The sequence below is a fragment of the Girardinichthys multiradiatus genome, chromosome 8 (genome assembly GCF_021462225.1).
Source record: "Girardinichthys multiradiatus isolate DD_20200921_A chromosome 8, DD_fGirMul_XY1, whole genome shotgun sequence".
Taxonomy (NCBI): Eukaryota; Metazoa; Chordata; class Actinopteri; order Cyprinodontiformes; family Goodeidae; genus Girardinichthys; species Girardinichthys multiradiatus.
Window position 1 is genome coordinate 26,103,632 of NC_061801.1, and position 14,183 is coordinate 26,117,814.

Below are 14,183 nucleotides of genomic sequence, written 5' to 3' on the forward strand. Positions count from 1 at the left end.
CCTTCACAAAGCTCCACTCCGAATTTTGATCCTACACATAACTACATCACCATCTCCTACAAACCACAACTAGTTAAATGGACAAATCTGGCTCATGTGTTTTAAGGACAGACTTAAAAGTACAGAAAACATAGTACAGTAAAAAATTTAATAATTGGGCAAAGTGTAATGTTTTTCTGCCTTAAAATTCAAGTTTGTCTCTATTTTAAATTGTACCGTTTTAATTTAAAATAGTGCAAACTCCACATGTATTGGTACATTAGGTGAAGATGTGTTGCAAAAGTAATTGAACATATATAAATTCAGCTTTTACAGCAATAGTATAAGATAGAAAATAGAAAAACACTTTACCTTTAGTGCATTTATTTACTGGGTGAATCCCATTCTATAGAACTTAGGTCTGGGGACTGAAATGGCCATGGAAGAGGGTTTATTCTGTATTTGGTGAACCATCTCTGGGCTTATTTGGCCATATGTTTTCAATCAGTAACCTGAATAGGGATCCAAAAATTACCCATTTTTTATTTTCTGGTAGAGTCCACAGATTTTTATTTAAATCTCTATATTTCAAATAGTTCATGATGCTATGCAATCTAACAATGTTCCAAGGGTTTTGGGAGAAACACAGGCCCAGAGCACCACAGATCCTCCACTTTACTTTACAGTGGGCATGAGGTGCTTTTCCAGATATTCATCCTTTGTTTCACATCAGACACACCTGCAGTGTTTGATGCCAAAAAACACAATGAGTTCTTTACTATTGGTTTTGAAGGCCTTACTGTACTCAATTAATTTCTCTGTGCTCATTAAGTGTCAGTTAGTTCTTGCTTTCTTTGTATTTAGTTCTTCTTAGTTTGTTTATTGTTCTTTCACATTAACCGTAGTGTGCTTGTTGTCAGATTTTATTTTAGGTATTGTTATGATAAAACCCAAAGAGAAAACATTAAAAAAGCAGTTTAAGATGCTTTTAAATAGTCAGTCAGTCATTTTCTACTGCTTATTCCATAGTGGGTCGCAGGGGAGCTGGTGCCTATCTCCAGCAGTCTATGGGCAGGAGGCAGGATACACCTGGACAGGTCGCCAGTCCATCGCAGGGAAACATACAAACAACCATGCACGCACTCATACACCTAAGGACAATTTAGAGAGACCAATTAACCTAACAGGCATGTGTTTGGACTGTGGGAGGAAGCCGGAGTACCCGGTGAGAACCCACGCATGCACGGGGAGAACATGCAAACTCCATGCAGAAAGACCCCAGGCTGGGAATCAAACCCAGGACCTTCTTGCTGCAAGGCAACAGTGCTAACAACTGCGCCACCGTGCTTTTAAACAATACAATTCAAATGTTGCTTGAGCTTGATATCCATAACATTGCACAACCCACGAGGGACCATTTTTGTAAAGAGTTAGCATGAAATCATATTGCTGTGCAAAACAAAACATATTAATCATTGACCTTAAGGACGCCGGCAATGTGCCTGCTGATGTTGCCTTCTGCTCTTTTTGCAGTTTGTCCCTCCTGAGCTTTTAGTCTTTTATATTCGTCAGCTGCAGATGTAGAAACTCTTGTCATATTTCACTCTTGCTTTAGGAGTGAAGGTGCCAGAGGGTGGTTTCTGAGGCATTATTCAGTGTTATACTAATAATCTTTGGCAGGCTAAAGGCAAAGTCATCCATCACTTACCATGTCCTCTTCTGGTTTAAGGCAGGGATGGTGGAAAAGGTTGTTTATCTATTCCAGTGTTGACTAAAGACACATTGACACTTGTAAGTCTGTCAACAACAATAATTTCACTTCCATTACATCTATGAATCCATGAATACTTAACATGCAAAGATCTCTGAATGAATCACCAAACACTGTTCTACAAAAGTGTTCATATCCATTAAACTTTTCCAGATATTTTTATCTTACAACCACAACTCAAATGTATTATTATTTGGTTAAATGCAACAGACTAACACAAAGCATTGCATATATTGAAATGTCTGGAAAGGTTATATGATTTTTAAAGGTTTTTACAAATAAAAATCTCAAATGCATGTCATGCTTTTGTATTGAGCCCCCCTCAATCAATGGAACCAACTTGAATATGGCTTTCGGGGTATGATTACAGGTACAAGTATTTTAGGGTATGTCTACCAGTTTTGCATATCTAGAGAATAAAATTTTCCCACTTCTTTGTAAAACAGCAAATGATGTGCTTTGATTTCATTGTAGCGTTGCCTGTATTTTATCCTCCAGTATCAATTCTTTAGCAGCCTCAAACAAGTGTTTACTTTCTGGATCCCCCTGTACTTAGTTTCACCCCTCTACTCATAAACTCTGACCAGCTTTTCTGTCCCTGCTGAAGCAAAGCACAGCATGTTGTCGCCACCAGGGAGATTTGTATTTTAGTCTCTCCAGAGCACTTTCATCCGCATGTTTGGTGTGTGCCCTGCATAACAAACAGGACTCCTTGTGTGCTTCTTTCAACAGGGTTTTCTTCTTGACGCTCTTTCATAAAGGCCATATTTGTGGAGCACACGACCTGTCAAGAGATCCTCCCACTATAGCTGTGGATCTCCGCAGCTCTTCCAGTGCTACAGTGGGTGTCTCGGCTGCTTCACTGATTAATGCTCCCCTTGCCTGCCCTGGTCAGTTTAGGTAGATGAAGGTTTTTACTTGGGCCATGTGCCTTTGGTTTTTGGATAATGGATTGAGCAGTCCTCCATGAAATGCTAAAAGCTTGGGATATTGTATCAGAACCTAGCCCTGTTTTAAATTTCTCCACACCTTTATCCCCGACCTGTCTGCTATGTTCCTTGGTCTTCACGATGCTGTTTGTTTACTAGTGTTCTGAGGAAAATGGAAACCTCTGAGGCCTGAGACCTCTGAGTACAAAGAGAGGGCCTCTATTTCATTAATAGGTAAATTCGAAAGGCAGCTGGTTGAAATGCGTTTTATTTAGGGACTCATGGTACCTAAGGGGTTTTAATACAAATACAGTACAGACCAAAAGTTTGGACACACCTTCTCATTCAAAGAGTTTTCTTTATTTTCATGACTATGAATATTGTAGCTTCACACTGAAGCCATCAAAACTATGAATTAATACATGTGGAATCATATACTGAACAAAAAAGTGTGAAACAACTGAAAATATGTCTTATATTATAGGTTCTTCAAAGTAGCCACCTTTTGCTTTGATTACTGCTCCACACACTCTTGGCATTCTGTTGATGAGCTTCAAGAGGTAGTCACCTGAAATGGTTTTCCAACAGTCTTGAAGGAGTTCCCAGAGATGCTTAGCACTTGTTGGCCCTTTTGCCTTCACTCTGTGGTCCAGCTCACCCCAAACCATCTTGATTGGGTTCAGGTCCGGTGACTGTGGAGGCCAGGTCATCTGGCACAGCACCCCATCACTCTCCTTGGTCAAATAGCCCTTACACAGCCTGGAGGTGTGTTTGGGGTCATTGTCCTGTTGAAAAATAAATGATAGTCCAACTAAACGCAAACAGGATGGAATAGCATGCCACTGCAAGATGCTGTGGTAGCCATGCTGGTTCAGTTTGTCTTCAATTTTGAATAAATCTCCAACAGTGTCACCAGCAAAGCACCCCCACACCATCACACCTCCTCCTCCATGCTTCACGGTGGGAACCAGGCATGTAGAGTCCATCTGTTCACCTCTTCTGTGCCGCACAAAGACACGGTGGTTGGAACCAAAGATCTCAAACTTGGACTCATCAGACCAAAGCACAGATTTCCACTGGTCTAATGTCCATTCCTTGTGTTCTTTAGCCCAAACAAGTCTCTTCTGCTTGTTACCTGTCCTCAGCAGTGGTTTCCTAGCAGCTATTTTACCATGAAGGCCTGATTCACACAGTCTCCTCTTAACAGTTGTTCTAGAGATGTGTCTGCTGCTAGAACTCTGTGTGGCATTGACCTGTTCTCTAATCTGAGCTGCTGTTAACCTGCGATTTCTGAGGCTGGTGACTCGGATGAACTTATCGTCTGCAGCAGAGGTGACTCTTGGTCTTCCTTTCCTGGGGCGGTCCTCATGTGAGCCAGTTTCTTTGTAGCGCTTGATGGTTTTTGCGACTGCACTTGGGGACACTTTCAAAGTTTTCCCAATTGTTCGGACTGAATGACCTTCATTTCTTAAAGTAATGATGGCCACTCATTTTTCTTTACTTAGCTGCTTTTTTCTTGCCATAATACAAATTCTAACAGTCTATTCAGTAGGACTATCAGCTGTGTACTGTATCCACCTCCTGCACAACACAACTGATGGTCCCAACCCCCATTTATAAGGCTTGAAATCCCACTTATTAAACCTGACAGGTCACACCTGTGAAGTGAAAACCATTTCAGGTGACTACCTCTTGAAGCTCATCAACAGAATGCCAAGAGTGTTTGGAGCAGTAATCAAAGCAAAAGGTGGCTACTTTGAAGAACCTAGAATATAAGACATATTTTCAGTTGTTTCACACTTTTTTGTTCAGTATATAATTCCACATGTGTTAATTCATAGTTTTGATGCCTTCAGTGTGAAGCTACAGTATTCATAAATAAAGACAACTCTTTGAATGAGAAGGTGTGTCCAAACGTTTGGTCTGTACTGTACATGCCACACGTTTTAGATTAGTAATTGTCAAAAATGTGGAAAAACATGTATCATTTTCCTTCCACTTCACAATTACGTGCTATGTTATTATTGTCTATACCTTAAAATCAGCAGCTCTATAGCTGTACAGTATAGTACAGAACTGAACCAACTCAGGCCTACCTGTAAATTATGAGAAAAGAAAGAACCAAAATGATTTCAAACAATCTGGCCCAGCAATTTGTGCAGGAGGAAATGTAATTAATACAGCAGCAAAAAAGTCATTAAGGAAGGATTAACTAAAAAGCCACAAGCTGACATCATGAACCCAGAAGGAAAATGAGGTAACCAGAGACTGGATTAGACACACATAACAGAGGCTGTAAAGGCAACAATGAATTAAAGAAATGCATTGTGATCTGATGATTTTTACAGTGCACTGCGGTGGCAATTCATCTTCAAACAGCTGCACATGTTCAGCTAAATCAAACCTTGGAACAAAGAGGTTTCATTGCCCTCTTGTGGTTGTGGCCTCTTATGACAACAGCTCCCCATGCCATCTCCCAAGTCTGACTGCTGTTTTACAGCATGCGGTGATTAGGCGATATTAACAAAAGCTGTCCGTGACATGCTGGCTTGAGCCCAACTTGACTGTGTTGTGCTTTTGAATGTCAAAGTCGTCTCCTTTTCTCTCCTTTTCCCCTCCTGCCTTTATTTCAGGCTGAATCATCAGATCACAGTGCGTCTCCCCTCCCGGGTTAGTGTTTGTGCTGTGTTAGGCTGGCACCCTGCCTGCCTGCTCTCTCCCAGAGGGTTGTCCACTTGTGGTTAGTGACTCTAAGGGCGAACGAAATAAAAAAATTACACTGGATTAAAAAAATTCATATTTCTTGGAGGGCATGTCCTGGGAAAGATATATTAAACTGTAAAATAAAGAGGGGTTATTATTCCATACCCAAACACTCTCAGGTGAGTGCAGCAAAAAGCAGAACATAGATGTGAAGCCTGTCTGTTTATTTGACACCTGTAGACTTTGTCTACAAAAAGACACCAACTCAGTGAGCGAAACAGCATGCATTGATCCCACTCACAGGAGTTAAACAAACCTTATTTTCAGTGTAACATGCTATCTTACCTTAGCAAGGTCCACTAGTGAGTTTGCTTGGTCATTCAGCTTGCGTTGCTCCATTTTAACACTTCTCAATCTGAACACAAGACCATTCAGAACCCGGTAAATCAACGCTGTCAGAAATTTTTAGGTTGTGCACACACAAGGGCATACACACGGAGAGCACTCCTGAGACATGCACAGGATGTGTGTAGAGAATGAAAGGATCAAAGGGAGGGGGAAAAAGGAAGGGAAGGGAGGACAATCTGTTTGGCTGAACTGCATGCAAGTGGGAAGGAGGCCACGGAGGGGGGAGAGCGAGATCAGCTCTGTATCCTTGACCAATGTTTTAACCATACAACAGGGAGGAGGGGATCTCAGAGTGTCTACGTTGTTTAAAAAAGCACTCATGTCCTGGTTGACGTAGGCAATTTGTAAAAAACACAGAGGCCTTCTGTCATTTCTTTCTGAGTAAATCAACACCTTCTATGCTCATGGATGTAAACAGAGGACATGCAGTGTTCTCTATAGGTAATCAAATGCTTTGAGTGTTTGCTCATTTCTACACATTACAGCCACAAACTTTAGCATATTTTCATGGGATTTTATGAGATAAACCAACACAAAGTGGTGCATATTTGTGAAGTGGAGAAAAAAAATATACATAGCTTTTCAGATTTGATCTAACCCCATGAGTTAATATTTGTTTAATCCCCTTTTGCTGCATTTTCAGGTGCAAATTTTTATTGCAGTCCCAAAAGTTAAGGTTTGGTCTGGTCTGACATTTCCTGTGTCACCTACATGACTTTTGGCAAAGAAAAATACAGACTGCTCATAGCTTTATTCAAACAAAGGCTTCTTTTTCTCCTTCTTCTACAATAGGCCATATTTGTGGAGTGCACAGGTATGTGCACCAGTTTGTTCTGTCAATAGACTCTCCTTCCTGAGCTGTGCTTCATGCAGCTCCTCCAGCATTACCAATGACCTCTTAGAGGCCACTGCCTGGCCAGTTTAGGGAGACAGTCATGTCTTGGTAGGCTTGCAGTTGTTACATAATCTTTCCATTATCAGATAATGCACTGAACAGCACTTTCTTAAAAGTTAAAACACTGGAATATTGTTTAATAACCTAATCCTGCTTTAAACCACAATTTAATTATGCTAATAGTGTCCTCAAACAAACATTTGAGGACACTATTGAACAAATTAAACACAGGTCGACTATATTTGCTAATTAAGTGACTTCTGATGGTAGTTGGTAGCATTAGATTTTAATAAGGGGCATCACAATATGGCTGCATGGTAGCGCTGTTGGTAGCACAGTTGCCTTGCAGCGAGAACATCTTGGGTTCTCCCCGTGAATGTGTTGGGTCTCTCCGGGTACTCCGACACCCTCCCACAGTCTAAAAACATGACTGTTGGGTCACTTGGTCTCTCTAAATTGCCTTTAGGTGTGAGTGGGTGTTTGTATGGTTGTTTGTCCTGTGTGTGTCTGTGTTGCTCTGTGATGGACTGGCGACCAGGGTGTATCCCACCTGCACTTCTTTTCAAACCCTTGGTAGTAATTTCCCTTTCCTGAGACTTTTAAATATTAATCAAACTGCAACCTAAGCTATTTTTTACCATAGAAAAAAAAAACAACTTAATAGTAAATAAGTTAATTTATTCACTGCAGACATATTGCCTGAGGATTCAAATTGCCTGTTTATTTAAGCCCCTGAAGTCTCTTTTCACTTATTTTCTCAGGGGGCTCAAAATTTGCAACCTTTACCTGCAGTGTGTCAACTTAACATGGATTCAAGACAAATAATTTCCTCTTTTTGGTCTAAATCATACTCATTTTCTAAACTACAGTAAGCAGACAAACATATTACTTTTTAGATTACAATGTGTCCATGTCTGAAATATTGATTTATTAATCTCTTAATAACTGCAACATTACTGCAGGCTGAGTGACTATTAAGGTGCATGAAACCCAAATGTAAAATAGGAACTACATGGACGAAAAGGTCTTATTATGAGCTAAAATCGGTCCATTCTTTTGCAGTGCAGGTAAATCTTAATGTATTTCTGGTGATAGACCGACGTGCAGCAAATATAATACGTTTGACCAGCAGAGGGTGCCACAGGAGTCATAAAGAAACCTGCAAAGGGGAGTTAAAATCCTCCCAACTGAGTCCAGAAGCATTCATACTGTCGCTTTAATCATTTAAGAAAATAAATTAAATGCAAAAGGAGGTGGTTTCAGTGAGGTTTTAACAAATGTTATTTGTGTTAAATTGAAATATAGATTTCACAGTCATATGGAGAGCTCTAAGAAAAAAGCAGCCTGAGGTCAGAATGAAGAAATTTTAAATTCAGTGTTTTCTTCCCACCTCGGTCAATCAGTCCTCTCAGGGCGTTCTCCTTTCGAACGAGGACTCTAAAGCTGCTTGCTATTCATCAGGGGAAAACGGCTACGGTAAGCTTTTCAACTCCACACTAAATCTTTCAAGGCAATCTCAGTTATTGCTGCTGCCCTGACTCTCTTTATCTGTCATGACCGCCATTTCTGAGCAAAGACATTTGATCAGAATTTCCTATGGAATAAAAACACATTTCTTCACTTGTGTAGATTCGGAACTTAAATCTGAATTGGATGTAATTGTTATGATCATAGATTACAATAAACAATTGTTTGCCAAAACAATCTTTTTTAACAATGCATTTGAAAAGATACACAGACTGTACAAAATGTTTAACTATCTTTCATTTCTTATTTTGCCTCTAAGCAACCAGACATCTCTTAAAAAGGTCTTGATTAGCTGTTCCCCAGTTTTTCCAAAGGTCTTTTTAAAGTTTCTTTTGGACTTCTGCAGTTTTTTCACATATGTTCTGTCCACCCTTCTTACCTGACTCTCCCCATTATGGTGCAGTGTATTTTAAAAATAAGGAACGTTTATTTACAGCATAGTGTCTGAAAGTCATGTCTTTAGGAAATATGAAAAAAAAAACTGGAAAGTCCTCACACGCGACACGAGAGATGCATCACCCATTCTCCTGACCACGCTTTGTTTCAAACTTATGGGTCGTTGGGAATGGGCTTGCTGCTAATGTCATTCTGACTTTTCTGTCAAGCTGTGATTTTTCTGATCACAGCTTGTGATCACAGATTTTTGTGAAACCAAAAATCTCCAAGTGACCAGAATTGGACAATTTTCAGCACTAAATGATGACTGGCCAGTCAGAAAACCAAAAATCAGTTTTCTTTCTATCCAGTGAATGCACAATATCGAAGCATTAGCATCAAGTGTCGCTGACCACAAGCACAGGTGTGGACATCGCTACTGAGAGAAGAAGACTTGAATTTAACTATTTTCAAAATAGGTGAGGTGTCCTTAAAATGAAGTCAAAGAAAGAACAGAAATGTAAGATGCTATTTAAAATTAAATGTTGTTTTACCACATATTGAGACATTTTGAGGCTGTGCGAGAACAAGAGTAAGCGAGACTTTCAGTAGATAACAGGAAGGCTAAACAGAGAACCAAAAGGCTGACTAGTTTTATCTTTTTAAGCTTTCAGCCATTTTTGGTCAATGAAAATGTTGGATTTGGAAACGGCAATTAAAAAAAAAAATTTAAGTTAAAGTAGGATCTAAATTGTCTAAAGAATACAAATAGTTGCAAAAATGCTAGCAGTGATAAATGATAATATAGGAAGGTGAAGATGGCTAAAAACAACTAAGTAATCATTTTGACTTTGCAAATAATAAAATGCTTTTTTTTACTGCGACGACCCTCTGAAGACTTGAAAAATACTTCAAACTTTGTTCTTATATTGTCATATAGTTCTTAAATAGAAAATCGGTATCAGTAGATTTAAAGCTTTACGAAATCTGCTGATTGAAGATCGGCCACAAAATTCTGATCAGTGCATCCCTTAAAGATTCCCTTTAAAATAATTTATTTGCTAAGTCATCTGTTGTGAAGACATAAACTGCTTAGTCTCTTTAGTTTAGGAAGATTTTTATTCCTCAGTGATTCGTATGTCAGAGTTAACTAACTTTAAAAGCAAAACATCCCTCAGAAAGGTATAAAGTCCATCTTCAGAGAAAAAACACAGAATGACCTTCAGAAAGCCTGAAGAGATGTTGATAAAGACCACTTTGGAAGATTTCAAAAAAGCTCAGCTCCTTAAGTAAAACATGCAGTATTATTTTGCACCTGTAAAAAATATGTTCAAAGTTTAAATCTCAAATTTTCTATATTCTCTTTAAACACTGTATATAATTTCCAAAGATGGTGGTCATATGAAGCAGTTATTTAATCATTAGCAGTAGCCTTGGTTTTTATTTGATCCAAGGTGTCTCTGTTGACAGTGTCACGCTGGCGGTCACTGTTGCAAGTCACTTCAACACAAATGAGTTTGACCTTCCCCACAAGTCGCTTTCTGGGTCTTCAGTTCAATAATCTCTGAACTAACAAGCACTCGATATCCTGCTTTCTGCTTTTATTCCCACTTCAACCTTGAGGATGAAAATAGATGGTAATCCCTTAGGTGGGGTAATAGTTGCACACGGACACCCAGCTGCTTTGGCCTAAAACCTGGTGTAAGACATTTGTCTGTATACTGACCATGTCTTATCCAAACGACCTCAGCAGCATTTAGACACTCTCTGCTGCAAACACTCCTAATTACCCTTGCATGACTGATGAATGTCCTTGTTACTGTGCTGTTTAACAGCCTGGGTATATGCCACTGTGTCATCAAACAGAGAAATGGAGGAAAATGCAGCTGCAAATGCCGTAAGAGGAGTAATAATGGTTCCACTCGCCGAAAGATGACCCCCCCCCCCCCCGAAGCCCTGCTCTATATGAGCACGACTGCTCCGCTGCATGTAGCAAGTCTTCAAGGGATTTCATAAATTACAAAACAGCAGATCTGCCTTGATGGGGAGCGCTAGCCATCATCCTTCGGTATGTGAAAGCACAGTTGATTTTGAGTTTAATCAGTGGCTTTCTGATTAAAGGTCAAAGGCTCATCACATCCATGCAGAAATGGAAAGAAAAACACCCTCCTTCACTGATAATTGAAATTCACGTGACATGGATCTGTGGATGTGTTCAGAATATGCAACAAACATCTTAGAAAGATGTATGTCTTTGTGTTTCAATTCTGTTTGCCATCTGAGAAAAGAGATTTTTACTATTAGTCCTGTGCTGCACATTAAATAACACTGATAACTTCATGATTGATTCATATGATGCAAAAGGCATCCGTTTGGAGGCATGAATTTCACTTATCAAATGAGGGAGTGCCATTTTTTAGTAGCATCATCAGGTTCAAGGACAAGCTCTCGTTGGCATGCACACAACAGGTCTCTATCTACATTAAAGGCGAAGACTTACTTTCGAGCTCTATTGCATTGTGTCGACACAAACAGAAAAAAAAGGAAACATGAAGTAGACAGATGAATTTTAATCACATCAGATAAACATATTCAGATGAAAAAAATTATCTGATAGTACAAGTTTGGTTGATCAACTCTTACGGTGTCACCTCAACTCTGAACAGCAATGTTTTACTGATTTACAGATCTGCTCATCATTGACATGAACATTATATTAATTTGAGGCTTTTAATGATGCATTTGAACAGTTCTTTCTCAAAGTCCAATGAATGTACCACATACAACTTCAATGAATTTTAACAAGAATTTTGTGTGAGTTGAATTTATTGTGGGTTTTCTCCAATCTCCACAATGTCAATATTGCATGTACATGCTCAAATATGAACACACACCACCTTTATTTGCTTAATTAGGCTTTTTGTAACCTTCAACAAGGATATTTAAGTTGGTTACTTTCTAGCATGCACAGTATATAAATAACCCCATAGCATGATGCTACTAGCACCATGCCTGTTCTTTGGTTTAAGATTTCAATCTAACAACTCTTCTGCTCAGAATTATTTGGGTTCATTTCAATTGATTTGTCGCCTTGAACAGCCTAATCTTCAGATTTCAAAATCAACAACTCAAAGCTCAACTAAAGGTTTCCTGGACCAAAGTTTTACAGATAGAGAAGACAAAGATTAAGCTGTTTGGTGACAATGACAACAAGTAAGTAAGAACGAGTCATGGCAAGGCTTTCAGACGTAAGGAACACTGAACCAACTGTCAAGCATGGTTACGGCAGCATCATGCTGCGGGACTGTTTTTCTGCAGGTTTTACTGGTGCATTGCAGAAAGTGGGTGCAATAAGGAAGCTTCAGTTTCTTTTAATTTAATTTCCTTTTAACAGCTAGATAGATGAAGCCAGAACAAAACTGGATGTTCCAATCAGCAAATGATCCCAAGCCTTAAAACTGGTTTTGGATTGGATAAGACAGACATACATTAAACATCTGGAAGCTCTTTTCAGGTATCATGCTTTAACAGTGGGTCTAGGGCCACTTGTTAAGGGACATTTCTCCAAACATTAATGTGTGTGTCTGTATGTATTTCAGCCTGGATGTATAACTTTGACCCTGTTTGGGTTAGAAAATATCCATGAAAAATTCAAGCTCATCCATCTGTTTAATCTTTTTAAAAATATTTAATTTGTTGTTTGATTCACTGTTTGTTTCACTTCACTCTGAAAGAGAGCAGTTCAAATAAATTAATAAAAACAAGAAATGTATATGAGATTCATGTCAATAATGACAAGATGTCTACATCCTGAAAACAGAGCCTCTTTTCTTCATGTTTGGACTGTTTTCTGGTTGCTGCAGCTGTGCTCATACTCTAAATCTCATCTTATTTTTCCCTTACAGTACTGATCTTGCTAGTTTTGCAGTAGAGTAAATAAGATCAACCTTCCCTATTGCATTCACGTTCCTAGAAACATTCCTAAGGCAATATGAGACAAAGGCAGTGCCATAAAGCATCTATGGCTCAATTTAGCAGCAGTTTACAGCTCATATTTGTTGCTTTCAGTGATGATAACTTTAGGAAAAAACTGTGATGACAGCCTACTTGATTTGTAGGCATTTTCTACAGAAAATTGTTTGGGTGCTTCTTTTCTATTATATATCTCATTGAAGCCTTTGCATATAATACAAAACATGTACGCTACAAAAATTGCTTCAAACCCCAATACAAGCTTTTGAATCCTCTAAATCAAAACCACAAAGGGGAAAAATATTTAGAAGACAAAGTTGTACCACAACATGCTGAGTACCTGTTTTTAAACTCAGAGCTGGATGCTGTATGTGGCTTTTCCCCACTGGATGTTGTTTATTATAGATTAAGTTACACCTCTTGGCAATTCCCATTACAGGAATTCCTAACCCTAACCCTGGAGAACAGGAGGTGGACGTGAGACACTGTCATCACCGCTGCAAATTGCATGAATATAACATCACAGCCACTGGAGATCAAGAATTAAATAACCAGAAACTTTGTTGATCTGGATGCAGTTTGCAGCAGGACAAATAGCAGTAGGCACTTTGAGTATAACTTTGCCTCCCTGTCTTGTAATAAAGTACCCTAATGTCTTTAAAACACAAATGCATGTTGAAAGAATTCATGGACAAACCCAAGTTGCACACAGGATACTACAGAGTTTATGGTTATAAACACAAGTAGAAGCACAGAAAAAAAACAACAATTGTGCTCACAGAGAATGCTTTTTTAATGTTTAGGCCTATTCTAACAAAATCTCTGTAGGTATTTCTCTTGATAAAGCTCTGCGCTGATTTCCAAGGGCCGCAGATAAAGGACACAAAGCAGAAGTGTCGGTGAGCACTGTAGCGTGAGGAAAAACAACAGTGAGGTGAGGCTAAAATCAATACTGTTTTGGAATAAGTTGGAAGTCCTTGGGGACCTACTAAAGGACTAGCTGACAGGTAGGCGCCTGACCGGCCACCAGAGAAGCAGAAACACCAAGTGTCAACCCTGAAGTCAGCCTGACATCGGCCTCAATGGGAAAGAGATACATGAGAGTCAATCGGACAGCACAGGGCCAGCAAAAGACGAATCAATATCGCTCGGTTTAAACTACAGAATATTTTAAGGGCAACACAGCTTTACCTGTTGAGTTTCTTTCATAATGAGCATTCATACTAATGAAATATAACAGCTGGATTAAATTACATGCATGATCAAAACCAGCACATTAAAACCTTTCTAGCATGCTCTGAGTGAAACATTGTTCTTTGATATGTTTTGCTACAGGTGTCAAACAATTCAGATTTCAGGTTTTGTGGGATATTAAATGAACATCCTGCTGCAAAATAAGTGAGTTTAGGAGCGCAGGACCTACTGGTGAATGGCTTGAAGGAATTTTCTCTGATGCTTCCTGACTCTTGCATGGTCCATCTTCCTCACCAGTTTGGTGTTCTTGTAGATGAGCCACGTCTCCCTGAGAACATTCGCAGCTGTGTTTTTCACCTGCAAACGCAAAAATAAAACAAGGGTTGAAACCAAACAGGGGAGGAACATCTCAGATATTGAGTGAGGAGTG

At 39.3% G+C, this 14,183-nt stretch overlaps 1 protein-coding gene across 6 annotated transcripts in view; it reads right to left on the reverse strand.

The window, feature by feature from the left end:
- The window catches only part of kcnn2 (potassium calcium-activated channel subfamily N member 2), a 43,875-nt gene that overhangs the window by 3,031 nt on the left and 26,661 nt on the right, over positions 1–14,183 (reverse strand). For 3 of the 6 annotated variants that reach the window (XM_047373637.1, XM_047373635.1, XM_047373638.1), the window contains 3 exons: positions 13,983–14,110; positions 11,088–11,096; positions 5,728–5,797 (listed from right to left, as the gene is read on the reverse strand). In XM_047373637.1, the coding sequence (XP_047229593.1) occupies positions 5,728–5,797; positions 11,088–11,096; positions 13,983–14,110 (207 nt within the window). Of the gene's footprint in view, positions 1–5,083; positions 5,430–5,727; positions 5,798–11,087; positions 11,097–13,982; positions 14,111–14,183 lie in introns of all 6 variants that reach the window. The other 3 variants (XR_007039447.1, XM_047373636.1, XM_047373639.1) reach the window with 3 other exon arrangements.